A 27,776-nucleotide genomic window follows, 5' to 3' on the forward strand; every position below is an offset into this window, starting at 1 on the left:
TCTCTGTCACTCATTTGATACGGCTGATTCATTTAGTTCGTCACCTCTTCTCTCTAGCCTCTCCACCGCCCTCACACCCCTTTAGGAGGACATTGCGGTTCATGGTTCATGGATGTCTTTATCATCTTCTTTTTGCTACGGCACCCTTGTTCCCTTGTATCACATTCACTCCATGATTCAAATATTCATCATTCTATTCATCAGAGTTTCTTCTCTCTTCTCTTCTCTTCTTAATGTTTACCGAGTTCACTCCGTGTTCCTCCCTGCAAACCCTATTGTCTCGCTAGTACATTGTCTTTTGACAGGAACAAATGAACTGCAACGATTAAAAGATACAAGTTTGCAATTCTCAGTTCCAACACATAGCTCTATATGTTGGTGTGGGTGTAAGATGGTAGTAGGGAGATGAGAGAATGAGAAGGAATGGCTGAATATGGACCACAATGGATGAATGGATGAGGGTGGGGAGGGGGAATAGGGTGCATATAAGTAGTCAAAATGGAGCCACAACTAGTATATAAGTAGCCATGCCCAAAATGTGGGCACCCAAGACACCTAGCTCAAATGACAAAATAAGTTACAATGCCCAAAACGAAATGCATTGATGTACCCTCCATCTAAAGTGTCTAAAATGCATAAAATGACAGACAAACACAATATCAGAGCTCCTAATGTCCTCATCTAACTTAGACCGAGTCTGAGTAAGAGATAATAGTACAAGAGACACATGTCTGCTAATATCCTCTCTTAGATTCTGGATATGACGGAGAATTATTTCACATATTGATAGATGTAAATGGATGGAGGAGGCTAGCAAATTATGCACTTTACCTTGATGTTTTTTAGTCAGAGCCGACTTTGGATCGGATTGATGTTTTTTAGTTAGATTATGCTCAAGGGAAAGATTGCACCTGTCAAAAAAATGACTAAGAGACCAGAGAGACAATATGGTTTGCGGGGAGAATCACATTGTGTATACGGCAAACACTGAGAAGAGAAACTTAGAAACACATGAAGAAGGTGATGAAGCATTGAATCATGCTATGTGAAGAAAAGTTGATATAGTGGAGTTGAAGCTTAGAAGATGACTGCACTGTCTTGTTTGAATCAGGCAGCAACACTTGTAGGGAATTTGCATAGTGAAAGGAGTGAAATGCAGTCCTTCAGGCAGTGGGCTATTGAAGTAATCATTGGAAGGTGAAGGACAACTGTCAAGGGAGCGAGCTGCACTCCTTTGATGCCATTAGAGATGAGGAAGATGATCATCGGCTTTGTTGAGGGAGTGAACCACAATCCTTAGATGTCAGGGAGATGGCTTGGGCAGCAAATGTGAATCCCAGAGTGTGTTGGAGTTGTTAAACGCAGGGAGAGCAGCCTAGATGCTGATGCTAGGTGGAGTATGATGTTGCCAGATGTAGAGGAAGTCCTAAGGTTGCAAAACACAAATGCATGGAAGATGAAGGAGTTGATGCTAGGGGGAGAAAATTGATGCTTGATGTGGAGAGTTTTGGCACCACATGGAGAAGTCCCAGACATAGGTTATCTAATGGTCACTAGGTGGGAGAGGATATTGCCAATTGTGCAGGACTGACGCCAAGATGTGGGGAAGCTTCAAAGCGCAAAACTTGATGATGGAACGGGGCACCTAAAGCAAAGAGAGAAGATGGAGTAGGTGGCCATGGACCATGAATTGCAATGTTCGCTAGAAGGGGTGTCAGGACAATGGAAGGGTTGAAAAGAGAAGAGAAGGGTGTCTAATGATAAAGAAAGAGGGTTGGAGAATGACTGAACTGGAGTGTAGAATGAATGAAGTGATGGCTTATTTATAGGCATAAGCTATCTAGGGGAGCACCAGTGTGTGGGCACCCATTGAAAAGCGATCAAAATGTGGACATCGGCCCTTTTTAGGGACGCCAATGTAAAACCCTAAATGAAGTGTGTAAATTGAACAAGTGGTTTTTCAACACCCCCTCTCAGGCCCAAAAAGGGCTGAAGAAAGAGGATCTTGGAGATCCAAGATTTTCACTTGAAAGGTAACATGTAGTAAGGAATATAGATGGGATGAATTGTGGAACCTAACTCCACCTTGGGAGAGAAGCCACTAGCTTCGTAACTCCATGCTGGAAGGGATTCGAAGACCTTGTTACCAAGTTGTGACTGAATCTCTAAAGCCCCAATCTAAGTGGTATTAGAAGATCTTGGGTATCAATAGGAAAAATGATTGCTCGAAGATAGCCGCCCCTTAAGAGTAAAGGGTGGGGAAGAACTTCATGATGAGTAGGTGTCCCATTGGAAGTTGGAGGCGCAGGGGCCCGCTCTAAAGTTGAAGAATTAGAAATCCTCTTGGAGGGCAAAGAGTGTACATTCCCCTCTATATTTCCCTCGACGAGAGTTCGGGAAACTAAAAAACTCATGGATCATGGACTTAGAGTCCTTTGATGACAAAGAAAGTGCCGCTGGTCATGCCGAAGAAGGTATGTGTGGTCTCGAAGGTGTCAAAGAACTCCTAGAGGTGGCCTCTCAAACTTGAGTAGTCGAGGGTGAGGAAAGGTGAGGCCCTTGCTGAGCCAAGGGTGGGCAATAGTCGATGTCTCTCAATGGAGTGGACTGTAGAGCTGAATTAATGGAAGGTGTCGAATAACCATTGTCTCTCAAAGGAGCAGACTGTGGAGGGGACAATATCCAACAATCATTGTCTTTATCAGGGGAGCGGACTGTAGAACTGTGGTTTGTTGTCGAGGTGGCATCCGTGAGACAACAGAAGAAGTAGAAGTAACCTCTGTAGTGCATTGCAGTGGTTGCTAGGAGGCAGTGGTGCTTGGTGATCCTCCTTTTGCTCGAGAGGACTTAGTGCATATCGGATGTGTCTCATTGCCTTGAGCATTAAAATTTGAAAGCCGATGAAGAATAAACTCTGTGGCCTAGAAGGTAGAGGTGGCACAATGAGTGCCTGGGGGAAGACACACATACTCTGGCGGTGTAGGGAGAAAAGGTCCATGTTGGCAAGCATCAATGGGAGGTCTGGTGAAGTTGGAAGGGGAGCACCTAGAGGTCAGTCCATTTGCCCGTGGAGAAGTCATAGCACCGGAGTGTCAGCCTATAAAAGAGAGAGAGGGAGGGAGGGAGGGGGAGGAAGCGATGTTGAGCTAAGAAATGCATTCCATGCTGATTAGCCACTTAAACAGTCCTAAAACAAGATTAATCTAATGAAAATCGTAAAATGGGGCGTGGTTCGAGAGAGTTCAATGAAACCCTAATTTGGGAGGATCCATCCTCATCCATAAATAGATAGGCTGCCCCCATTCAATCTTAATCACATTTGTGCAGGTTTCTCACTCGTGAGTGTAGATTTCAGCCATCGGTCCACATACACGAGGCTGTCCAGCCCCATCGATTGCTGCCACTCCATTTGTTGCTGTTCCAGTTCCTAGCGTCCCCTTCTACAGGTGTCGTCCATTGACATACTTTTCCAGGCTGTGTTTGGCATCCATTAGCCCCCATCGCCAACATCTTCATCGCCTCCAGTTGCTTGCGTTTGGTGTCTCTTGCTCTAGGTGATAGGTGTTGGTGGTTTTCCTTGTCTTGGCGACATTTTCAGCTTGCGTTTACACTCATCTGAGGGCCACCTTTCACCTTTCACCTTCCACACCTCTCTTGCTTGCGTTTGGTGCTTGAGATCCTTGTGACACTTGCATTTACAGCATCCTCTTCATCTTACACTCCGATTGGTGGTCATAGAGTGGGATTGGTCTCCGATGAACCATGGAGGCAATATGACATTTGGGACGATTGGCGATCCATGGCTCAAGAAGCAGACATTCATCATTAGGTATACCCGCATCTTTTACTTCATTTGAGCAAGTCAATTACTCTTCTTCTCTCCCTCCCATCCCATCTTCTTCTCTAGAAGCCATATCACATTCATTTCAAAACCTTGACTTACATTTCATATATGTCTCTACCATAATGGGAGTTGAACCTTCTGTCTTCGCTCCTAGCACATTCTCATTCTCTATTTTATATTCACACTTCCCTATCACTTCACATTATGGTGCCTCGTTAGGGGGCATCCCATCTCTTAACATTGACACCTATCCTTTCCCACAAGCCATTCCGCACTATGGGGCTTCATTATAGGGAATGACATCCTCTTAACACAGTTTCCTCTACCTTTCCTCTTGTAGGCACATCTTTTCTTATTAGGCTGGCTGTGATGGGCATCCCCCTCACTACCCCCAGATTTTCATCCTTTGCTTATGGTGCATCATCACACTTTCCATGGCTCACTCCTACGTAGGGATTTCCATCCTCTGCCCCTTGTCTCTCTATCCCTCACCATGGGTTACTCATGCGGTGACAATGTCCATGCCTAGTCATCTCATGCAATTATTTGGATCCATCGTGCACACTTCTCATATGCTCGGTGGGCACTCTAGGCCTCATTTTTAAGTGTACCCTTTTTCACCACAGTATCCACCCTATCCACCTTATGCGGAGCACTACCACTCCTGTTGCCTCAGCCGAGAATACCTTCACAGTCAAGACACGTTTCAATGGGTCGAATTTCACCACTTGGTCGAACTATATGCGGCAAGTGCTTGAGCCTCAGGGCCTTTGGGACCTCGTTGTTGTCCCAACCCTCACCTAGTCCACCTTGATTACATTTGTCAACGGAGAGCTTGCAATGCCACAACCAATGTTGAGTTGATGCAAGGTTTGGTTCGTAAGTTTCACTCTCAGTTATTACATCACTTCTCTCTTGCATCGGACCATTGGAGTCATCTCATTGACCACTATGCGGTCAGAGATTGTATTTGATTTATAAATATTGATTTTGAGTTTTAGGAGTTATCAAGGAAGAGGATGATTTGAAAGTCAAGTTGGCCGAATATCGGCACTATGCGGTCAGAGATCGTATTTGATGTATAAATATTGATTTTGAGTTTTAGGAGTTATCAAGGAAGAGGATAATTTGAAAGTCAAGTTGGCCTAATATCGGCAGTTATTAGTTGAGTTTGCCACTATCGACTCTCCGAACTCAGACAACGATCAGGTCACGTTCTTTTTGAACAAATTGTTTGACAAATACTTCCATTTTATCCAGCACATTCTCTCACTATATAGATTGCTGACTTTCTACGAGTTTAAGTCTCAGTTCTTGCATTATGCGAGGTTGCGATTAAGTCCATAAGAAGTCCTTCACACCCCTCCATTCAGAGGGGTGAGGGTTGGTTGGCTCTTCTTTGGAAGGGAAAACCAATAGCAGTAGAAACTCACAAGATGTGAAGGCAAGCTAAACCAAGGGTGATACCACTTCATCTGAAACAAAGAAACAAGATCCCTTTGGCAGTAAATTCCTAAGAAAAATAGGTTTTGCATACACTGCCAGCGGTCATGCTGTGGACGTGGAGTGTCGTACCAAGGCCCAAGGTTTACCACCTAGAATTTCTCAGTAGACTACTATGAATATACAGTCTAGTGGGGCTAAGGCTCCCGTTACTGCCCCATCTGCTCCTTCAGTCCCCATGGTAGTTGGACATGTGGCATACGGATAGCCTTAGTGGCCATCCTTCTCTACTCCTGAGGGATTGACTGATTGGTTTGCTAGCAGTGATCCCATTGCACTTTATGCATCCACATCGCATTTGCCTTCATCTCGGACTACCTCACCACCTCGTCAAGTGTTTCATTGGCAGCTACGTGCTAGTGGACGTATGCGATGGTGGCCACTCTCTTAGCTTTTTCTCATTGTCGCACTCTTAGGACTTTAGGTTGTAGAGTCGGGCCTATAGGAGTCTTATTTTTTTTCCCTTTTCTTCTTAAGTCTTCCATTTCATTTATCCACACATATACATTTGTCTTATTGCACTTGTTCATTCGGTTAATTTTCCATTTCAGTTTTGTTTTGTTTTTTAGAGCATCTCACTATTGACCTCTGTGATTGCAAATTTTGGTCTCTTTTGTAGAATTTATTTTCAGTGTAGGGCTAATATGTAAGTTTGTCTAGCCCTACTTGGGTACGCAGTGTTCCATTCATGGTTTTATCTTTCTAGGAGTTTTGCAATTCTATCAGCATGGAGGCTTTCCCTCTTGAGGCAGTTTGTCCAGCATTTGATGCAATCATGGCGGTGACTTCCACCTAGCTCTTTCAATTGGAATGCTTCTTCTCTTCATGGTTCTCGACACCACACAAAGACTGACATTTGGCTTCTCTTTCTCCTTCAACATCAACATTCACGGTTGAGGGGAGGGTCCTATCCTTGGTATTCTACAGGTTTTGGCACTTGTCTTCGACATCAGCCTTTTCTCCCTTGTTGTACCTTCATCCTTTGCATTGTATGATTTCATCTTTGTACTGGGGTGCATGGGCAAGTGAATAATTTTTCCAAGAGGGGCACTGTCCAAGTGGCACCTGCTACATGAGCATTTTATAGCATGTAGCATACTCCTTGTGCAGAGCACCACTAGATGGATCCTAAGCTGTTTTCACCAACGGTTTGTACACCACACCACCATTACTTTGTCACCCTTCCCTCATCATCGACATCTACGAGTGGATGGGTAGCTTATTCGTTTTTGTGATGGGTTGGACCTAACCATCCTTTCTCATTTTCTTGTTTTCTCATGTTATCAATCGACTGCAAATCATCTCACTTAGAAAAAAAAAAAAACAACAAAAATGAAAGTTTATTGTAGTTCCATTTGCCTTTGTGGGGCTTGGTAGGCCATTGGGTAGCTGACGAGCACCCTTTGTTCGATGCTCGGTCCTCTCTAGGGTGACTACTTGAACTCCCTTGGTAACATGACCATTGCCTCTGTAGTCTTGGTAGGCCACTAGGCAGCCACTATGTACCCTTTGTTTGATGCCTTGGTTGCTTTGGGGTGGGACACCTTGGGCAAAATGGGTTGGCCTTTTCTTCTCACCTTATTTGGGCTTGAGGGGAGGGGTGTTGAGCTAAGAAATGCATTTCATGTTGATTAGCCCTCAAACAGCCCCAAAACAAGCTTAATTTAATGAAAACTCTAAAACGAGAGGTAGTTCGAGAGAGTTTAGTGAAATCTTAATTTGGGAGGGTCCTCATCTATAAATAGACAGGCTGCCCCCATTCAGTCTTAATCCGTTTTGTGCAAGTTTCTCACCTGTGAGTGCAGATTTCAGCTATCAGTCCACACACGTGGCTCTCTAGCCCCATTGACTGTTGCCACTCCATGTGTTGCTGCTCAAGTGCATGTCGTCCCCTGCTACAGCTGCCACCCACTGACAGACACTCTTCCAGGCTGCGTTTGACATCCATCAGCCATCGCCAGCTGTTGCTTGTGTTTGGTGTCTCTTGGTCTAGGTGATAGGTATTGGTGGTCCTCCTCGTCTTGGCGACATCTTCAGCTTGCGTTTACACTTATCTGGGGGCCGCCTTCCATCTTCCACACAATCTCTTGCTTGTGTTTGGTGCTTTAAGTCCTTCTAATACTTGCATTTATAGCATCCTTTTCATCTTACACTCCAACCGATGGTCACAGACTTGGCATCTGTCTCCGGTGGACGTCACTTTCCGACACACTGCTTTGCCCTTGGTCACACTATATACTCTTAGATTCATTTACAACATTCATTCACTTCAAAGTTGTGTTCTCTCTATCCCTTCTTCTGTTTTTCTTGACCGGCCCCTCTTCCTTTACAAGAATTTATTATGGAAACAAAACCACAGACTCTAGGTATCTGAACCATATATAAAAGGGCTGATTTGCTGCAATTCTGAAAATTAGGGTCTTGATCGTAATTTCTGCAAACTTCGGGCAGCAAGTTGATTTTCTTTTTTCATGCTTGGACTAGATCAAGCTAAGTAGAAAGTATTTCTTGGATGAGAGATAGATAGGAGAGTACAAAGCATCTGGCTGGAATTTCAACATGAGAGCTTATTCCAAATGAAGAGAGAGATCTGCAAGATATAGGTGTGGGGCTTGGGTGCTCAAAAGTGGAAAGTTGAGACTACAAAAGAAGCTTTCAAACCTTCTACTCTGAAAATCTCTCAAATGGTCAAGAATTTGAGATAGCTGCTAGAGACAAAATTGTTCTTGGGAAATTCCAAAGCCTTTGGTGCGAATAGTATTCCCATTTGAGCAACTTTTAGAAATAGTAACCGCCTAAATATTAGGAGTCCTTAAATTTAGCTTTTGGAAAGTTTCATTATAGAGGTTTACCGGTTCATGGTTTATTTCTTTGATCATGAGCATTTGGTTTCACTTTTTGAAACCACTCATTATATGGGTTTCTAGTCAATGTGACTATTTGAGTGTAAAAGTCTTAGTCATCTAAGCTTTTGGTCAATGTGACCGCTCGACTAAACTTTTAATTTCTCTGGGACATCTCATCAATGTCGACCTGAGTATAATTGTAGGGCGTTTTGGCCATTGGCCACCCTTAAATAGAAAAACGAATATTTAATCATATTTTGAAATACTTAAATAATACACATCGCCTTTCAAAGTACAACATTTCAAAATGAATTTTCTAGAAGTGTTTATTTCTCATTTCCTGATCATATAAAAGACTATTTGCTCTGGTTGAATTATCTCCTCTTATTCATCTACTTCAGATGGATCCTCCATTACAGGTTCTAATAGTGGAGGCCTTTCATAAGGCTTTTGAAGATGGATATGAAAAGCATTGTGAATTCTCAAATACTCTAGAAGTTGTAACCTGTAACAAACATCATTAATCTTTTCAGTGACTTGAAATGGCCCATGATTTCTTGCTGCGAGCTTAGTGACTTGGGATGAAGGCTTGTTAGAGCTTCTTAGACGAGTTTTGTGAAATTTTAGCCACACGCAATTTCCTTCTTATAAAATCAATTGCCTTCGATGCTTATCTGTTGCTTTCTTTTGTTTTTCTTAAGATTTTTGGATAGCTTGTCTAACTTGGACAAAAGCTATATCTATATCATGCACAAACTCATCGGATAAAATTGTCGGAAAATAGCAGCCAACTATGGAGAGAGAGGGAGGAGAGATAATGACAGCAAGAGAGTGAGTTGAAGCAAAAAGAGAAGAGTGCACTTACTAAAATGAAAGATAGAGTGGAAGTACAACTTATGTTTAGGTCAAGGGTTGACCTAACCAGCCTTCCATCAACTAACCAGAGTTAGGTTTATTTTACTTTAGAGCCTAGTGTCACTACTTTAAGTTTCTAAGAGAGTAGGTGTACACACCTTACATTGACACTTTAATAAGTGTCCACACCACACAAATTACATTGGGCGCTGCCCATAGAATCGGCAAATTCTAACATCCCCACTTTGATGAAGTACAAGGATGATCAATCACCAAAGGGCAACAAGTTTAACGACTTTCGAAAAACCTTAAACTTCTCGCATGGTAGTGCCTTGGTGAAAATGTCTGCAATATTTTTCTGTGTAGGTATATATATCAAGCTGATCTCTCCTGCATAGCATCTCTCTCTAACATAATGGTAATGCACCTCTATGTGTTTCGTGCGAGCATGAAACACATGATTTCGTGCTACTGCAATAGCACTCTAACTATTAGAAAGAATGGGTGTAGGACCCTCCAATGGTAAATGTAGATCGGCCAACAATCTGTGCAACCATACACATTCCACTGTTGTCGTGAAGGCTGCCTTGAACTCAGCCTCACAAGACGAGGTAGCCATTGTAGGTTGTTTCTTGCTTAGCCATGAAATGCATGAACAGTCTAGAAAGAAATAGTGTCCACTAGTAGACTCCCTAGTGTCTGCATCACCAGCCCAATCTAAATCATTGTAAGCCTGTAAGTGCAAGTCTCCCCCCTAGAAAATAATAATGCATGTGACTGAGTACCTTGCAAATATCTGAAGATCCGCTTAACAGCTTGTCAATGTATGGTCCATGGGCTATGCATATACTTGCTCACCTGAGATACTGCATATTGAATGTTAGGGCGTGTGTTGCAAATATAAATAAGACAGCCAACAACGTGGCTGTAAATTGCAACATCAGACATCTCTTCATCATCATGCATAGGCAGCTCTAAGCCTGGCTCCATAGGAGTGCACATAGGTTTGCAATCTTGCATACTAAATATATGTTACAGCTTATCCACATATTGTGACTGTGACATGATGATACCATGCTGATTTTTGGTGAATTGAATCCCCAAATAATAGTGTAGGCAGCCCATATTGGACATAGCAAATGCATGTTTTAATTCAGCCTTAAAATCTGCAATTTTTTCTTTTGTAGGTCCAGTGAGCAGCATGTCATCTACATAAAGAATGATAATTAGCAAGTCCCCCCCTCATTCTTAATGTATAGAGTGGGAGCAGTTGGACTATTTTTGAACCCTTTGCTAGCCAAATAAGCATCAATTTTGGAGTACCATGCATAAGGAGCCTGTTTGAGACCGTAAAGAGCTTTATGCAGCTTGCATATCATGTGCTCTTTCCCTTTAACCACAAAACTTGGAGATTGTGACACATAAACATCCTCATGCAAATCCTCATTCAAGAATGCTGTCTTAATGTCCAATTGATGTACTTTCCAGCCATAATTTGCAGCCATTGCAATCACACCTCTCATCGTACTCATACAGGATGTTGGAGCAAAGGTTTCTTCATAATCTATGCCCTTCTGCTGTGCATAGCCTTTTGCTACCAACCGTGCTTTGTACCTATCAATTGTACCATCAGCCTTGCGCTTGAGTTTAAAAGCCCATTTTGTGCCAATGGCCTTCTTGCCAGGTGGTAAATCCACAAGATCCTATGTAGAGTTAGTGGCAATAGAGTCTAACTCATCCTGCATGGGCTGCATTCAATGTACATCTTACTGAGCTTTGTCCAAGGTAGTAGGCTCATCATCGTCCAATAGTGAGCTCATAAATACATGCTCATCACAATCATCTACTTTCGTAAAATCAATCAAATGTGCCCCCCCTGCATCATTTGCTGCATTTCTAGCAGTTCTTCTAGTGCGTTTAGGTATAGGAGCATCCATTTTACTCTCCTAGAGAGTTTGTAACGGCCATCTTGGGATTGTTTTGGCTGCATTTACAGCAGCCCTTTCATGCTGTACTGCTTCTTCCACTACATGTGGCAAACCATCATTGATATGCTACTGTTCGGGAGCATATGGTGCAGCAACAGCTTGCTGTATTAAGTCTATCCTGCCATTTACAGCAGGCACAGATTCCAAAGTAAGTGGCAAAAGACCTTCAAAGACATCACCAATGTCATGGGTGGCTGGCATTTGAAACTGATCATGTGAAAATGATGCATTTTGAGCAAATAGGACATCCCTACTGACAAAGACTTTCCTCGTGCGTGGTTCATACAAGCGATAGCCCTTGCTCTCCGAACTGTAGGCAATAAATATGCATTTTACAGCCTTGTCATCAAGCTTTCCATGAAGCTCTTTCGGAACATGTGCATAGGCTATGCAACCAAATACCCAAAAGTAGTGTACTTTGGGTTTTTTGTCATGCCAAGCTTTGAACGGTATGATCGTCTTCAGTGCCTTAGTGGGTGCACGATTCAACACATGATTTGCACACTGAAGGCCTTCTAGCCAAAATTTATGAGGTAGCCCCTTGCTTTTAGCATACAACGAGTCATCTCCATAAGAGTTCGATTCTTCCTTTCAGTAACACCATTTTACTGAGGAGTCATTCTAACAGTGGCTTGATGCGTAATGCCATGATCAAGCAAATATGTCTCAAAAGCACAAGACATGTACTCCCCTCCTCTATTTGTGCGAAGTGTCTGCACTTTTAAGTCAGTTTCAGCTTCAAGCTTTGCAAGCTTTGCAACAAGATGTTTGAAATGTATGAACACATCGGATTTTGCCTTCAGCCCATACACCCATGTATACCGAGAGTAGTCATCAATAAATGTAACAAAGTACTGATGACCTCCAAGTGCATGTGTCCTCATGGGACCACAAACATCAATATGAATAAGCGACATTTTTTGGACAGCACGCATTGCACCATTCTTTTTGAAGGCAATCCTATGCATCTTGCCCAAAATACATCCCTCACATGCATGAGGAGGGGTCATTTAACTCCCAAAGCTCATGTGTCCATAGCGGGTATGCCATAGCTCCGCATTTTGCATAGCGGGCGAAAGAGTAGTGATTGCTAAAGCATCATGAGACTGTCTGTCATATGTATCCAACAAAAATAGACCCTTACATAGGGTGCCGGACAGCCTAAGTGCACAATCTCTCTCTGTGTCTCTAACAATGCATTTGTCATTCTCAAAGATGACTTGAAAGCCATGCTTATTAAAAGTAGAGATAGACAACAAGTTCTTTGTAATGCCAAGTACAAACAAGACATCTAGAAGCATGAAATCACAACCATTTGCAGCAGTAATAGTGATTGTCCCAATGCCACATACATCATAACTTGCTTCCCAGTAAGGGCTGAATGCAAAGAGGTAAACAAACACTTCGTGGAAGCGATGTGGTTTGACGCCCCACTGTCAAAATACCATGTTTGCTGCGTTTCAGCAGCATTAAGAATCAACCATTGAAGAATCATAATTGCATGTGAGAACTGCATAGTCCTCCTCTACAAAGTTGGTTGAAGTATCATCATCAGTAGATTTGCTAGCTGATGTTTCTTGGACAGTCAAACTGGAGTTTTTTTTCTTCTCTTTGGTCAATCTCTTTCTGCATTCATCGATATAGTGACCGGGCTTCTTGCAATAATGGCATTTTCCCTTCTTTTTAGTATTTTCTGTGTCTTGGACAACCTTATTTGATGGCTGTCCAACATCACCCTTTTGTTGATTTTTTACATTTTACTTAACTTTTCCTTTGCCTTTGAACTTGGAAAGCATAGCTACATCATGTGAACGCAATGCCACATTCTTCCGAGTCTGTTCGTCTTGTAGCAAGAGGCCTTCCAACTCCACAAATGTAAGGGGTTGTTGCCCCCCCTTCAAAGACAACATCAAAGAGATGTGGAAACCAAGATATGACTCTGAAAGAGAGTTCAGTGTGATGTTTACCAATTCAGCATCTTGAATGATCTCATCAACATTGAGTAGTTGCTCACGCAAATCCTGTATGTAAGTAAGGTGCTTTGTCATGCTATCACCTTCATCCATGGTCACATTGGCCAACTCTCTGCGGAGATAGGATATCTTGGCCTCATTGCGTGCTGCAAACATACGCTCAAGTACATCCCATGCTGATTTTGAGGTCTTACAAGACCGAATGTACAGAATAATTGCCCTTTTCATTGACAAGGCAATCAAAGAAAGTGCTTGTGCATCTTTTGAGTTCCATTTCCTCTGATCCTTGGTAGGAGGGAGAGGAGGAGCGGCAGCAATAGTAGCATCAATACCATGACCAGTAGCACCAACAACCTGTCCTCGAGCGTTACGTTGAGGTGTTTGAGGTGCAAGACCTCCTGGTCGCTGTAAATCACGTGTAACATAGTCCCACAAGTCCTTCGCCACAAGAAGGTTACGGACCATAAAACTCCACAGTGGGTAGTTTGAGCCATCAAGTTTGTCCTCCTGAGTGAGGACACCAAGGATGTTACTTTGATCATTATTCCCCTGATGTGCCATGCTGTTAATGATAGACAAAAATTTGCAGTCAAATACTTCAATGCTGAAGTATAGAGTATACTCCTTAGAGTACCAAAATCCCCCACAGGATTAAGAAATAAGTACCAAATTGTCACTCATATGCCAAAGTGTGCACAATGCCACCCAAATCAGCACTCAGCCAGTAAATTACAGCACTATACTGCTGTACCACACCTGCCTCAAAATGTGTGCCCACAAAAGTACAAAATACAGCAACTTAATGCTGATTCTTACCAAATTTTACAGAATTTTTCCAAAATTCTCTGCCCAATCTAACTGTAACAGCAATTAAATGCTGCTGTACAGCTTGTTGCTTGCCTTGGAGTGCATGTCAGGCAAAAGCCCCAAATTTCTTTCTAAAATTTCAAAGAAATTGAAGAAATTTGTACCTTACAGCTGGAATTTCTGCAGAAATGTTGCCTTGGGATGTGTGTCAGTCGTGGATAGCAGCCGAAATCTGCCTCATGATGCGTGGCGGATCCAAAAAACTGAAAAGCCCCAAATTTTCTTGAGCCAATGTGGAAGAAATTGTGCAATGTCTATGAGTTTGGTAACAATTTGCACAAAGGGCCTCCAATCGGGCAAAAGCCCCAAATTTTTGGTGGGAATATCCAAGAAATTGAGAAAATTTTTCGAATTGGTTGTTAATTCGAACTCCTGGAGCAAAAATTAGCAAAAGCCCTAAATTTTTGGACAGCAGGAGCTGAGATTCGAGAAGAGATGGTTGAAATAAATTGGAAATTCCAAAAATTTTGAGAAAACCCCAAATCTGAAAATTAGGGTTTCTGCACTTTTTAGGATTTGCAGAAATTGGCATGTAGGATTGAGAAAATGGCGGGCAGAGCTGAAAACAGCAGCAGCTCTTCCAAAACAGCAGCTCGTCGGGCTGCGTGTGGGACTGCGCGTTGGACTGCGTGCAGCGCTGTGCGCTGGCTGAAAACAGCAGATTTGGAGCAGATGACCAAGTTGGATAGATCTGGAGCAAATGGACAGATTCGGAGCTGATGGCTGAATTGGACAGATTTGGAGTAGACAAGAGAGGGCTCGGCTACAGCTCCTCCACTTTAGCAGCACCTCATAGTAGCCGAAAACTCTTCCTCGAGCTGAGAACCAAGTTGGTAGTAGTAGGACCTTGGGTGGGATGGCACCGGCTGATGGTAGCTGAACGGAATCTGCATGTACGAGCTGCTCTAATACCGAATGTTGGAAAATGGCAGCTAGAGAGAGAGAGAGGAGAGACAATGACAACAAGAGAGTGAGTTGAAGCAAAAAGATAAGAGTGTACTTGCTAGAATGAAAGATAGAGTGAAAGTACAACTTATGTTTAGGTCAAGGATTGACCTAACCAGCCTTCCACCAACTAACTAGAGTTAGGTTTATTTTACTCTAGAGCCTAGTGTCACTACTTTAAGTTTCTAAGACACTAGGTGTACACACCTTACATTGACACTTTAATAAGTGTCCACACCACACAAATTACATTGGGCGCTGCCTATAGAATCTGTAAATTCTAACAGAAATATCTTCTCCTTGGTTTTGAGAATAGGTAGTAAGAGTGGTTTTCCATGTATAATCTCAAATTGTGCTTTAACTGTAGAAGTACGAACTGTGTTATTATAGATATATTCTACCAAAGGCAAATACTTTTTCCATTGCTGGTAGGCTTCATGGCAATAACACTTCAGTATATCTAATATTGTGATTGGCTATCTCACATTGATCATCTGTTTGAGGATGATAAGAATAAGAAAATATAAGCTTTGTACTCAACTTTTTAAAAAAAGCTCGCCAAAAGAGACTAGTGGTTTGTGGATTTCTTTCATTCATGATGGATTGTAGTAACCTGTGATGCTTAAAGATTTGTTGAATAAATATTCTAGCCATATATTAAGACTTCATAGTCTTATTGATTGGAATGAAATGAGTTTGTTTACTAAACTTATCAATAATAGTTTATATGTCATCATTGCTGTTTGTTGATTTTGGCAAGCCAAAAATAAAATCCATAGCAATGCTTTCCCAAGGTTGGCTTGGAATTGGTAATGGTTGTAAAAGCCCTACAGACTTTTGGTGATTAAACTTAATCTTTTGGCACACAATACATTCTTTGATACATTGTTCAATGTCTTGTTGAAGACTTGGCCAAAAGAAATACATTTCAAGTGTCTTTGTTGTGATCAAAATACCACAATGAGCCATGAAAGGAGCCGCATGATATTCTTTCATTACTTTAGGCCTGAAATCTTTAGTAACACATAACTTATTGTCCATCAAAAGAAATTCATATTTGATAATATAGTTTACTATTTTTTCAAATTTTAAACTCTTCTAGATGATTTTAAAATCTTCATTAGAAGCATATATGTCTCTCATACTAGTAAAATGTGTATCATGAAACATGGACATTGCATGAATTTGAGGTCTTCTTGATATGATATTAGCTACCTTGTTTTGCTTTTGAGGAATATGCAATATTTGAAAGTTAAATTGAGCTAAATAATTGGCCCATCGAATATGCTTTTCAAAAATCTTTGGTCGGTTGAGAAAATGTCTCAAATTGACATGGTTCGTCTTAATGAGAAATTCTCCATGTAAAAGATAGTATATGCGATCTTTTAAGACTTGAATGATAGCCATTAACTCCTTTTCATAGGTAGTAGCATTCCTTTTTGCATTTTGTAATCTTCTGGTTGTATAAGCAACTGCATGCCTTTCTTGGTTTAAGACTGTACCAATATAGTCTCTTGAAGCATCACATTTCACAAAAAAAGGTTTCGATAAATTAGGTATAATCAAAACAAGTCCTTTGTTGATATAGAACTTCAGAGCTTTAAAAGCTTTCTTCTCTAGTTTGGTCCATGGGAATGCCATTACTTTCTTGGTTGAATTATATAATGGTCGTTGCAACCGTTGCAATGAATCTCCTATAATAAGAGCATAATCCCAAGAAACTTTGAACTTCATGAACAAGAGTCAATCTTGGCCATTCTATAATAGCCTTGATCTTTTTGGATCCATCCGAATCCCATCTTTGGGTACAATATGGCCTAAGTAGTGAATCTTTTTTAGGAAAAATTTACTCTTTTTGTCATTCACATAAAGTTTGTGTTTGCAAAGCTTTTGAAACACTATTTTTTAAGTGTTGCTTATACTATTCTTCATCTTTTGAATGAACCAAAATATCATGAAAGATTCTTTCGATGTGCGCTAAAGATTCTTTTTATCATTCTATTAAAGGTTGCGTGGGTATTGGTTAGACCAAATGTTATCTTGAATATTGTTTTATGAATATCTTGAGGAGCAATCCTTATTTGATGGTAGCCACTCTTCAAGTCAATCTAGCTGAATACTTTGGATCCATCCAATCTATTGCAAGATATCGTTAATTCTTAGAATGAAAAACGTATTTCGAATTGTTATTTTGTTAAGGGCCCTGTAGTCCACACACATTTGCCACAACCCATCTTTCTTTTGTACTAAGAGGATTGGAGAGCAAAAAGGTGAGGAACTGGGTCTTATTAGACCCTTCTTCAAGAGCTCATTCACTTGCTTTATGATCTCCTCTTGTTGTGTTGGACTTATACAATAGTGTGGCCTATTTGGAGGCGAGCTCCGAGGAATGAGATCAATGTGATGATCTTTTGGCCTCTTTGGTGGTAACTTATTAGATAAAGTGTTTGCAAAACAATCTTCATAATACGTTAAGAAACTCATTCGGTCCACACTCATATTTGAGATGCTTCTTCATCAATATTTAATAATTGTTCAATAAGATCTTTGATACTGGTGAGATAGGCATCCATGTTACGTCCTCCTCCTATGCAAACGTTTTCTAGTTGCTTACGTAGGTAAGTAATGGGAGCTTCATCGTACACTTAATATAATAATGCAATACCAATATTGGCCCAGACATAGAGCAATTGTGCAATTAATTTAATGGAAAATGAATGAGAATAAAAGAATTAATCAATGCACAATGATACTTAAACACGAAGGGAAAGTAGTGTATTAATGAGTGAGAGAGACTATAACACTCAAGGCGATCACACTGAATAATGCTACGCCTGTGTGCTAATGAGACAAAAAGTGTCTATTTATAATAAAATGAAAGCCTAACAGCTTAACCGTTGTAGGAAATCCTAAAATAAGCCCTAAACCTAGTGTCACTTAGTGCCTAGGACACTAGGGGAAATAATTGCGTTTAATGACAATTTAAATTCCTAGAGAGCTTGAATCATGGATCAAAGGGCATCAACGCGTAACTCATGAGATGGCCTACACATTTTGGGCTTGGCCACTCTATTACCCGTTGTGGCCTTGGTTTGCTTATATATAAGCGGCGTGCCTTCCTACTCTCACGATCCATCATTGATCCTTTGTGATCAGCCAACCCTCCTCATTCTCCCATCCCCGTGCTACCACGACACCCACATTGATGCATAGAGCTGCGTGTTGGGCTTTTTTTTCTTTGCTGGTATGATAGGTGGGTCAAGATGGTTCCCTAACCACTCATAGATAAGATCCTTATGACGGCCCAAGCGCAACGACGCAATTATCAGGGGCGCTGGTTTTCCTGCTCATTTCTTTATTATAGACAGGTAATAGCATTGACGCGTTACTCAACAATATGATACCATAAGTGTAACTAACTGCTAGGCCTGCCCAAAATAAAATGAATTAGCCGGATTGCTGCTTTAGCCGACGCAAGTTCCTTTTTTAAGTGCTAAAGCGCTCTATTCTTTCTAATTCCAACTCTGCGCTGAGGACTCCGTCCACCTGAAGGGCGTGAAAACCGTAATGCGAAATGCAGTTTTGAAAATATCCTAAGCTCTCAAACTCCACCCCAGACAAATGCCCGCATGCTTCCTTGACTTTAGCTCGCAGGGTTAGAAGGCCCACGGGTCGTAAACTCCTTTTCTCGGCATAATCAGTAGCTAGGTATGGATAAGGGGGTCAACAAATGTGTTCCTTGATTCTTTTGAGAAAACTGTTGCAGCCTTGTACCTTCAGCCATTGTAGTCACATTGTTCCTTCTCTCACTTGCATTCTCTGTCTATCTGTCTCCTCTCTATGTTCACTTTCCTTTCCATTGTGCACACTCACAACTGGTTGGCTGTACTTGAGTTGCTGTACCTGCTGTTTTCGGCTTCCTTTCTATGGTAGATTGCTGCATTCCTTGATCCTTAGGGATATCATCTTGCCCTTGTGGCATCAAGAGACAATGGTTTGCTGTGTAACGTGTTTAGGATCTGTTTGGAGGAGGGCAGTCTCCTCACCCTCCGTTAGCTTGCTTCTAGCGACAATGGCTGTTGGACCTCCTTTTGCTGTTTGGGCTTTCTGATGGTATTGCATATGCTTGTAGCATTTTTTTGTTCATAGAGTTCTCTTGTTCTTCTTTTCAGGCAACAATAAATTAATGGGAAAACTTATTAGGAGCTATGGCCGTTCATGTATTATAGAATGTACATGTATGATGTTCAGGGGGTAAGACTGTTAGCACGTGCAAGGCATACATGTAAACATGGTTAAGGCCAAATAATAAAGGAGCTTAGGCCATTAAATGTGTGAATTGGGGCTAAAGCCAAGTAAGTGGGTGACGTGGTAGACATGCACAAGCTTAGGATTAAGATATTAATCAATAAAATGTGTTTTGCCAAAGGTTGGGAGGTGAATTGACAGCTCGAATTTCTGTGTTTCTCTTTTCTCTATGCTTTCCCTACCAAATCCTAATTTTGAGATTGATTAACAATTAGCAGTTATGCCACTCAATATGTTTGCACATGCTCTCTCTCTCTCTCTCTCATGATATTGTCAAGGGAAATAGATGATATTGTCACACCATTGAGCAGTTGAGCCTCGATGCTTTTGGTTGTTTGTGCTGGATAGATGATAGACATAATGGGAAGAGTTTGCCATTGGTCCCCTTTACCTCTGTAGCTTGTCATATCAAGCCATTCTCATTTAGTGTTGCCATATTGGCAGATGTATCAGATTTCTAGTTTTTCTGAAACTGGTCTATGACTCACATAAAGTGGTAGTTCCTGCAATTAACACCTGGTCTTTTCACACACACACAAAACAGAGATCTCACTCCCTCGCTCAACACCAGATTGGCCCCGAAGACTGGCGCCCCTCTCTGTATTTCTTTATCAATTAAAAGATGGAAAGTTACAAAAAGTTAAATGTTCCAAAATACATAACCTGAGAACCGTTGGTTTTCATTTTTTCTGAGTAAATCCCAGCTACATAAGGACAGTACAGCATGACCAAAACAACATCCCTTTTAAGAAAGCATTTTCTGTAATCATAACTCAATGATTTATTTGCAAAATTGCAGTCTACAGATCTTTGAATTCATTGTTCTTACTGTCCAGTATGTCCAGAACATCCCTTTTAGGAAAGCATTTTCTGCATTGGAGAAGCCAACAGCTGCTCCTGAACTTGGACAGTGAGACTCTTGCCTCAGCAGAAGTGCAAAGAAAATACAGAATTGTACCTTCGATGGAATCAGCCCATCATGCAAAGCATTTTCTCTGAGAATAGAGAGAGAGTTGATCAGAGGGAGCAAGCTCTACCTTCGTACATGAGTCAGAGACGACAAAGTACTCTCCATAGCTGATGAAACTGCAGCAATCTGCCCTCAGCTCCTCAAAACCTCATTCTTAGATCTACCCCTCATGCCTATTACGTTTTTTTTAATGCTCTCTCTCTCTCTTGGGAATTTGTGCCACATGGCATACATGTAATAATTTTCCCGTTTAAACCTTTTGGTCTAAAATTCTCTATGATCGGTGCAAAATTTAACCTCGTCATAGACCAGAGAATTAATCCTCGTGCAAAAACGAAGATAATGACACGAATAGATTATTGGGGTCCAAAAATAGTAACTCCCTAAATTTTAGGGATGGTGACCCTTGCATTCCTCAAGTTGTTCTGAGCAACTTTTATCATTGCAACCATATCAAAAAGTGTATTGTGGCTCAATTACGGTGACTTTTATTCTGTGAGCATTCTCACATGTGCATCTTCTGTCTTGGCCAAGCTCATTGTTCTGCACCATCTCCAGTGGCTAAGCACACAATCCCAATCCACTGGCATTCTATTCTTTAGTGCCCATTCAATATGGAACCGGTCCCAAGGCTCAGACAAACCATTAGTCCAATTTGTCCCAATGGCTGCCTGTTCTGGCCATGCAAAGATCCCAGCTTAATCCAAGAGAACTCTGGGGGTAAAAAGCAACAGCAATTATAGAAAAGAAAAATAAAATATTTATATAAGTAAATAAGGAAAGCAACTGCAAAAAGTATCACCACTTGGTGACATTTTCTCTCTGAACTATTTGTTGTTTGCCACTTGGATGTTTCCTTCAGTTGTGTTTTCTGTACTTTACTTGGGAAACACGATATTTTCCTGAGTTTTAGATGTGCCTAATTTTGTCTCATAGGCTGCTTTGGCCTTATGTAGATGTTGATACAACTCTCTGTCTGTCAGTCAGTCTACATTTTCAGGTTTATAGTTGTGCTGTTTGAAAGTGGTTTTGAAGCTAGTGATTTCATATTACAATGGGAGAGCTGGATTGCCCATCAGGATGCTTCATATAAATGACAGTAATATGATATCCTTGAAGAAGTATACAACACATGTTTGGAGGCAAGTTGTATGTGTAGTGCCAGAAAGGCGGCTTTAGGAAGAACATGAATGAAGCTCAAGTTACATGAAAACTGTGCATGGTGTTTTCTGACCTAACAGTTGCCTGTTTGTTTGGTGGCTTTCTTTATTTAGTACAACGGTTCCTCATAGTATGTGTTGGAAAATGATGATTGATATACCTTTTCAAGTTGGATTTAAAAGTCCATGAAAGTTTATGTGCTGCTTTGCAGTGGTATGCTTGATATCTGAACCTCAAAATTCTTGCAAGAATGCCTCTGACTGGATCTGCTTCTTTGTCCTTATTGCTGTTCAGATCTGCTCTTTGCAGCCATGCCTTTGGTTACAAAAGCGGTTTGTTACAATTTTGCGGACAGTTCATGCTAATGGAGACTCTCAAGGTAAAATTGCAAGTCCTTTCTGAGGTGTCTATTATATCTTACTTAAAGTGTGATTGTTTGCTAATGCAATTAAAGTCATCTATATATGATTGATATTTGTTTCCCTTTTAAAAGCATAGAAAACATGGATATTTTCCCCAGTAATACGAGGTTGAATTGCTGTATGCCCACAGGCATGTGTGTGCTTATGGTTAGATGAGGTGTGTGCAGTCCTACATTCATGTACTGATGAGGAAATGAATTGGTGGCTGAAGTGCAGTGGCCTTGTCCAGTGTGACTCCATGTCGCGGGTGGTTGTGTTTGGTGGGGTGGATCTGTCTCTGCTAAGCCAGAAGTGCCTGTTGAGCCTGATCTACTAGAAAAGGTCAAAGAGTGCTCTTTGTATGCGTCCCTCTAGGTGAACTGGTCTCCTCTCTCCAAGTAGTGCTATGTGGCATCTTTGAAGCTCCAAAATGAATAGCCCTACACATCTCCACGAGGTCCAATGCCTTCACGGAAGAGGCAATGATACCTCTTCCATATGCCACAGTACATGACTCAGAGAGAGAGAGAGAGAGAGAGAGAGAGAGAGAGAGAGAGAGGGGAGGGAGGCAGGCAGGAGGAGGAGGAGGAAAAAGAAGGTTATATTAATGTCTACAAAAGGCCAAATCGGCCTATGAGACCGAATTGTTACATTTGAAAAGTTAGGGAATTTCTCATGTCCCCAAATAGCTGTGATCTAGTGCTATGACTATGTAAATGGAAAATAAACAATGAACAAGACATATCTGATGAGTGCAAAATGATGTCTAAGCGAGATACAATGTGGAAGGCCCTGCGTATTTTTGGAGTAAGGCATCCTGCAATTGCGATCGGTAGTACAAACTACCACAAATCAGAAAGCATTATGAACAATGGCTACACTCCAAATAGCAAAATGTGCATGCCAATTACAATCCATTCGTAGTACAAATCTGACTTATCTTATGCCTGTCATGGGAGCCATTGTGAAATACGCACTAGCGCCTCAGACACCAACCAACCTTCAGCCATGCTACCTTTTGGCCGAGCTCGTTGTTGCACAAAGCCTTTCAGGGTTTTCATGAAGCGCTCCAAGAAGAACATCCATCGTGTATGGACAAGTCCAGCAATCTCCACTTCATCTACAAGATGCACAAGAAGGTGGATTTGTATCATAAGCATGCTGGTAGGTAGGTATTTCTCAAAGAGACAGACCGTCTCCACTGCTTCCCACCTCATGGATTCAATAGAGGACGTCTCATAGGTCTATCTAGCATAGAGAGCTTGAAGCAGTGAGGGTGTGGATTGGTTGGACATGGGTGAACGGCTTCACAAATCTCCGTGACTATGTCTAAGGTGGTCTCGTGTGGTGGGGTCGTTGGTTGGATCAATGATGCTTTTGTGGTGGAGAGAGCAGTCGATGCTCCAACAAGAAGAGTGTGAGACATTTGTGATCCAGGAAATCCATAACTTTGGATGGTGGCCCAAATCCCTTTCTGAACAAGCAATTGAAGTGCCCTCACATCTTGTAGTACGGTGGGCATGTGCATAAGTAGTCCTCCTTTGCCTCTGGCTCAAGTTGACAAAGCTAGCAAATCCTGTCCTGTGAGGAGAGGGAGTTTGAGCCGTATCTATGTGTTTCGATCCAGAGTTGGTGTGAGGATGTATGGAGTTGTCCAATGGCGCATTGGGCACCATGAGACAGGTGTGCATCCATGTAGCTCGGGCAAACAACAAAGCCATTTGGGGATATGTCTAGAAGATGCGTCAGGTAGAAAGCCATCTTTGTCTCCAAATCCTCAACAGGTGTCACCCATGTCCTACCTGTGTGTATTTGAGTAATGTCCATCTTGATGATGCGGTACAGCTCCTCTCAACTCTGCTCCTAATCGGGGAAATCCAAACTGTGCTGTAGTGGTGGGAGGTCATCCATGTGTAATCCATGTAATTGTAGCCATGCCTTTGTCTGAGTATACCAGCACTCAGTATCCCCCTATAATGCTAGCTGTCTAGATGACTCTAGTGCGAGTTGGGAGAATATTTGTCTTGCAAGGCCCAGAGTGTAAGCATGGGGAAGAACGTGAGAATGACAATACTTTGACTCTAACCAACTCGATCAATTATCACCATGAATATAAGAGAGAGAGAGAGAGAGAGAGAGAGAGAGAGAGAGAGAGAGAGAGAGAGAGAGTCCACACCAGGTTGAGAGGGGAACCGGTCCCTCCCCCTTTACAAGAATTTATTGAAACAAACCACGGGCACGGAATGCTTGAACCATATACAAAAGGGTTGATTTGCTGTAATTCTGAAAATTCCAAGAGAGTTACAGCTCTTTAGTTCACCCCTAGCCACAAATCACCCCAGTATTTTGCCACATACGTGGGTTCGGTCTTCCAAGGCCCCTTTTTTGTCGAATTTGTACAGACCCAACCCTGAAATCATCCTTTTTGCTTTAGATATAGCACTAGGGTTTTGAAACCCTAATTTCTGCAAACTCCAGGTAGCAAGTTGATTTTTTTCTTTAGTGCTCGGATTAGATCAAATTAAGTAGCAGCATATCCAATCAAGCTTCCACATATTACATTATATTTTGGACAGCTAGACTGATGGAGCATTGTGCATCCATTGGCTTGATCTTCAAGTTCTGCTATGTTATAATCCATTTCCAAGTCCAGGATGTGCGAACTTGTGAGTTAGGCAGTTCAACACTGTTCAAGTTGTCTCTGATTTAACTCAGTAGACCCAGTCCAGGATTCTGTTCTTGCTGCTAGTTTGTCCATCAGTAGTCTTGACTTTTTAAGTGATCATTTGTATATTATTTGGGATGATCCAGCATTCTGCTCTTAGAAATCTCTAGTCAAAATTGAAAGATGTCTGATTGGAATACATTTGGGCTGGACGTTGTTGCTCTTTTCACCTATTTGGCTGGCTTTTTTATATAGGGTTGCTCTAATATATGAGTTTGTATTGGCATTGTGAATGCTTTAGGTAACTACAATGATATTGAGATTCGGGTATCTGACTTCAACAACAGTGATAAAGGGGCAATTGTACTTGCTGGGGATGTTTTTGATGTTCCAATCCGTCCAGATATTGTACATCGTGTGGTTCGGTGGCAACTGGCAAAGCGTCGTCAGGTATGTCTTCCATTACCATACCTATTGACTGTGGTGTTTAATGTGGTGCTAAGTGATGGTCGCGGTGTATGTGGATAAAATTTGTACCCATTATCAGCAGCTGCTTCAATATCCAAGTTTGTTCCAAATTTTATTTTCTGACAGAATCACTAGACTGTTTTTATCAGTTCTCTTAATGCAACTTTCAGCCACCTTTTTAACATGAAGTGTTAGTGTGCTTTGAGTTTGTTAGGGCACTCATTCAACTAAGACAATAAGTGAAGTCAGTGGAACTGGAAAGAAGCCATACCAGCAGAAAGGCTCTGGCCGAGCTAGACATGGAACTCTCCGTGGACCACAGGTAGGTCTTATTGTTATGACGTTCCTTCACCCAGTTTGTTGTGTTCTGCCTCATAGACAAAGAAACTTGCATTCTACAGTTTTTTGAGCTACTGTAATTTTCATATGGACAGTTTAGACATGGTGCTACTATGCATGGGCCCAAGCCCCGAAGTCATGCTCACAAATTACCAAAGAAAGTGCGGCGGCTAGGATTAAAGATAGCTCTGTCAGCCCGAGTTGCAGAGGGCAAGGTTGGCAACTGTAAGCTTGTACAGCCTTTCATCTATTAGAGGATATTCTGAATGTTCTCGCTCTGCATGCAGCTGATAGTTCTGGATAGTGTGGTGCCTGCCTCACACAAGACAAAGGAGATGGTCAAATATATTGCAGGGCTGAATGACTGCAGGAAGGTTTTGTTTGTCGATGGAGCTGACAAAGTGAATACGCGTCTATGCAGGTCCTCTTCTAAGTTGATTTTCAGAAATGAGCTTCTTGCAGTTGGATCATATAGTTTAAGAAATTTGACTGCTTGTAAGTGATGTGTTTTGTGCAGGTCCACGAGCAACATCTATCTTGCTGATGTTCTACCAGCTAAGGTAGACATTTTCTGGCAATTCTACCAGCAAATAAAAATTGCCAAGAAAGTTTGCATTACATTTTCTACAATTTCCATAGCATTTAAAACAACACGACTGGTCAAGTGGAATGATTTGTTTCTCTTGGGGATGGCTGAACTAAACTTTCGAGCACTCTTAATTTTCTCACTTCTGTTGGTAGTGGTATAGTTCCTCTAACTCAACAGTAAGATTTTCAGTGTCTTGGGTTCTATAGGTCTATGACCTGTCACGCCAAGAGCTTGATGATTGTGGTCCTTGGCTTGCATGTATATCTAGTGCACATATGTGTAAGCCTTCATGTATGTTTACTTGACCACCACTCTTCCAGTGTATCACACGGTTTCCTAAGGCCTGTGTACAGGGTGCTTGCTGCTTGGGAAAGCATAACGGCAGCTGGGTCTAGTTGTGAGATATAATGATATGTATGCAGACTTGCTGTAATTAGCATGTGGCAGTGTCTCACTGGTTTGTCCCTGTTTTGTTTTTTGTTGGGGATGAGTGGTTTGATTTAGTCAAAATCCAAATGAGCCTGTACCAAAGGCAGTGTAAGAAGTGAGGCATGGTATAATTCGGGGGCCCATTTGTTCAAGGTGAATTTTTTATTGGGCTTTGTATATGTGGGAGATTGGAGCTACCAGAATACTCCGTACTCTGGGGAATTATAGTTACTAGAATACTCTATTGTTAGACCTCTTTTGTGTGTGCACACATGCACGTCTGAGGGAAAGGCGGCCATTGTTTGCAATTGTTCAGCTTGTTGGCCTTGGTTTTACAGGGCTTGAATGTCTACAGCATTCTTCAGCATGATACTCTTGTTATGACAGTAGATGCTGTGCGCTTCATCGAGAACCGTATGCATACTCCAATCAGCCATCGAAGGGCCCCTAAAGGAAAAACTTTAAAGAGGGAACACCCTAAAAGGATAGTAAGACAAAATCACATTTGGTGTCTTCCTAGCGGTGCATCTAAGCCACAAAAGGTTGTCGTAACTTTGGATGCACAGGAAGATACTTCTTTGGAGGCACAAGAGAAGGTCACATCGGAGGTCACATCACAACTTGCTGCTTAGAAGACCACTGAAGCTGCAATTGATTTTATCATTGTGAGGGGCAGTTGAAGATTTTTTGTTGCATGCTTACCATAGCCCTTTTAAAGTTTCCTCATCTCTCTTGCAAAGAGGCACTTTTCTGGCATGTGTCTGTCAGAAGCAAGGAAGGGTGCAAGAAGGCTTGCAGGATCACCCTTCTTGTCAAGAGTTCTCAGCTTGGTGTCTCAAAAAGACACTTTCATTGATTGACCCAAAAGAACAGAGGAGCTGGAACTCTGCAATCCACTAAGCACTTACATTTTTGATAACAGTGTTACCTGGACATAACTAGTTCATGATAAGCAGGTGACTTTCCTGAAGACTCTCCAATAAAGAAGAGTTCTTTTAGCTGATTCTTAGTATAATGGAACTGTCAGCCAGGTTTTGCTTTAGTTTTAAAGTGAATGTAAATGAACTCAAGCTCAAGTTGCAGAGGCAGGTGTTTGACTGCTAGTTGTAGCTGCCGTTTCCTTTTGGTGGTTGAAAGGTGGGTGCTGTCTTCAAATCTGCATTCCAAAGCAAATTGTAACTCATGTTAGTATGCATTCATAATTTGATTTGTGGCCGCCTACCTTTTATGCATAGCTGTTTTGTCGTTAGAAGTTGTAGTTAATGTCGTTTTGCTTAGCTTAAATATCACTTAAGAAGTGTGTGCTGTTGTGCTATGAGCCATGGAGACGGGAGGCTATTCTCTTATGGGAGCTGAATTTTGCCCATTTGCCACCAGGCTGATTAATTAAATACCGTAACTAACACAGTGGAAAATACGGGGGATTTGCTTGGAGAGAGTAGGAAAGAGGACCAGGCAGGAGGAGTATGTGTTTGGTAGACTGGAGAGGGGGAGTTGGATGCTTTTTGAGCTGGGTTGGTGATGATGGTTGTACTATCGTGTACTTGAACTAGTGGTAAGACGTCTCTGTGACTATGCTCATTTGATAGCACACCACCTTGAAAACACCTAGATTCAAGCTTGAA

The 27,776-nt window shown here is 41.7% G+C and overlaps 1 protein-coding gene across 2 annotated transcripts in view; it reads left to right on the top strand.

Annotated features, from left to right (window-relative positions):
* The window catches only part of LOC148016506 (Ribosomal protein L4/L1 family), a 40,450-nt gene extending 13,072 nt beyond the window's left edge, over window positions 1-27,378 (top strand). For both annotated transcript variants that reach the window (XM_087664532.1, XM_087664531.1), the window contains 7 exons: window positions 21,555-21,639; window positions 24,628-24,776; window positions 25,009-25,116; window positions 25,229-25,348; window positions 25,421-25,554; window positions 25,651-25,693; window positions 26,490-27,378. In XM_087664532.1, coding sequence (XP_087520658.1) covers window positions 21,555-21,639; window positions 24,628-24,776; window positions 25,009-25,116; window positions 25,229-25,348; window positions 25,421-25,554; window positions 25,651-25,693; window positions 26,490-26,783 — 933 coding nt within the window. In that variant the 3' untranslated portion in view covers window positions 26,784-27,378. The remainder of the gene's footprint in view (window positions 1-21,554; window positions 21,640-24,627; window positions 24,777-25,008; window positions 25,117-25,228; window positions 25,349-25,420; window positions 25,555-25,650; window positions 25,694-26,489) is intronic.
* Window positions 27,379-27,776: the final 398 nt, after the last annotated feature.

This window comes from Lygodium microphyllum, chromosome 23 (genome assembly GCF_053477565.2).
Source record: "Lygodium microphyllum isolate KBCC chromosome 23, Lygodium_microphyllum_v1.1.10, whole genome shotgun sequence".
NCBI classification, from domain to species: Eukaryota; Viridiplantae; Streptophyta; class Polypodiopsida; order Schizaeales; family Lygodiaceae; genus Lygodium; species Lygodium microphyllum.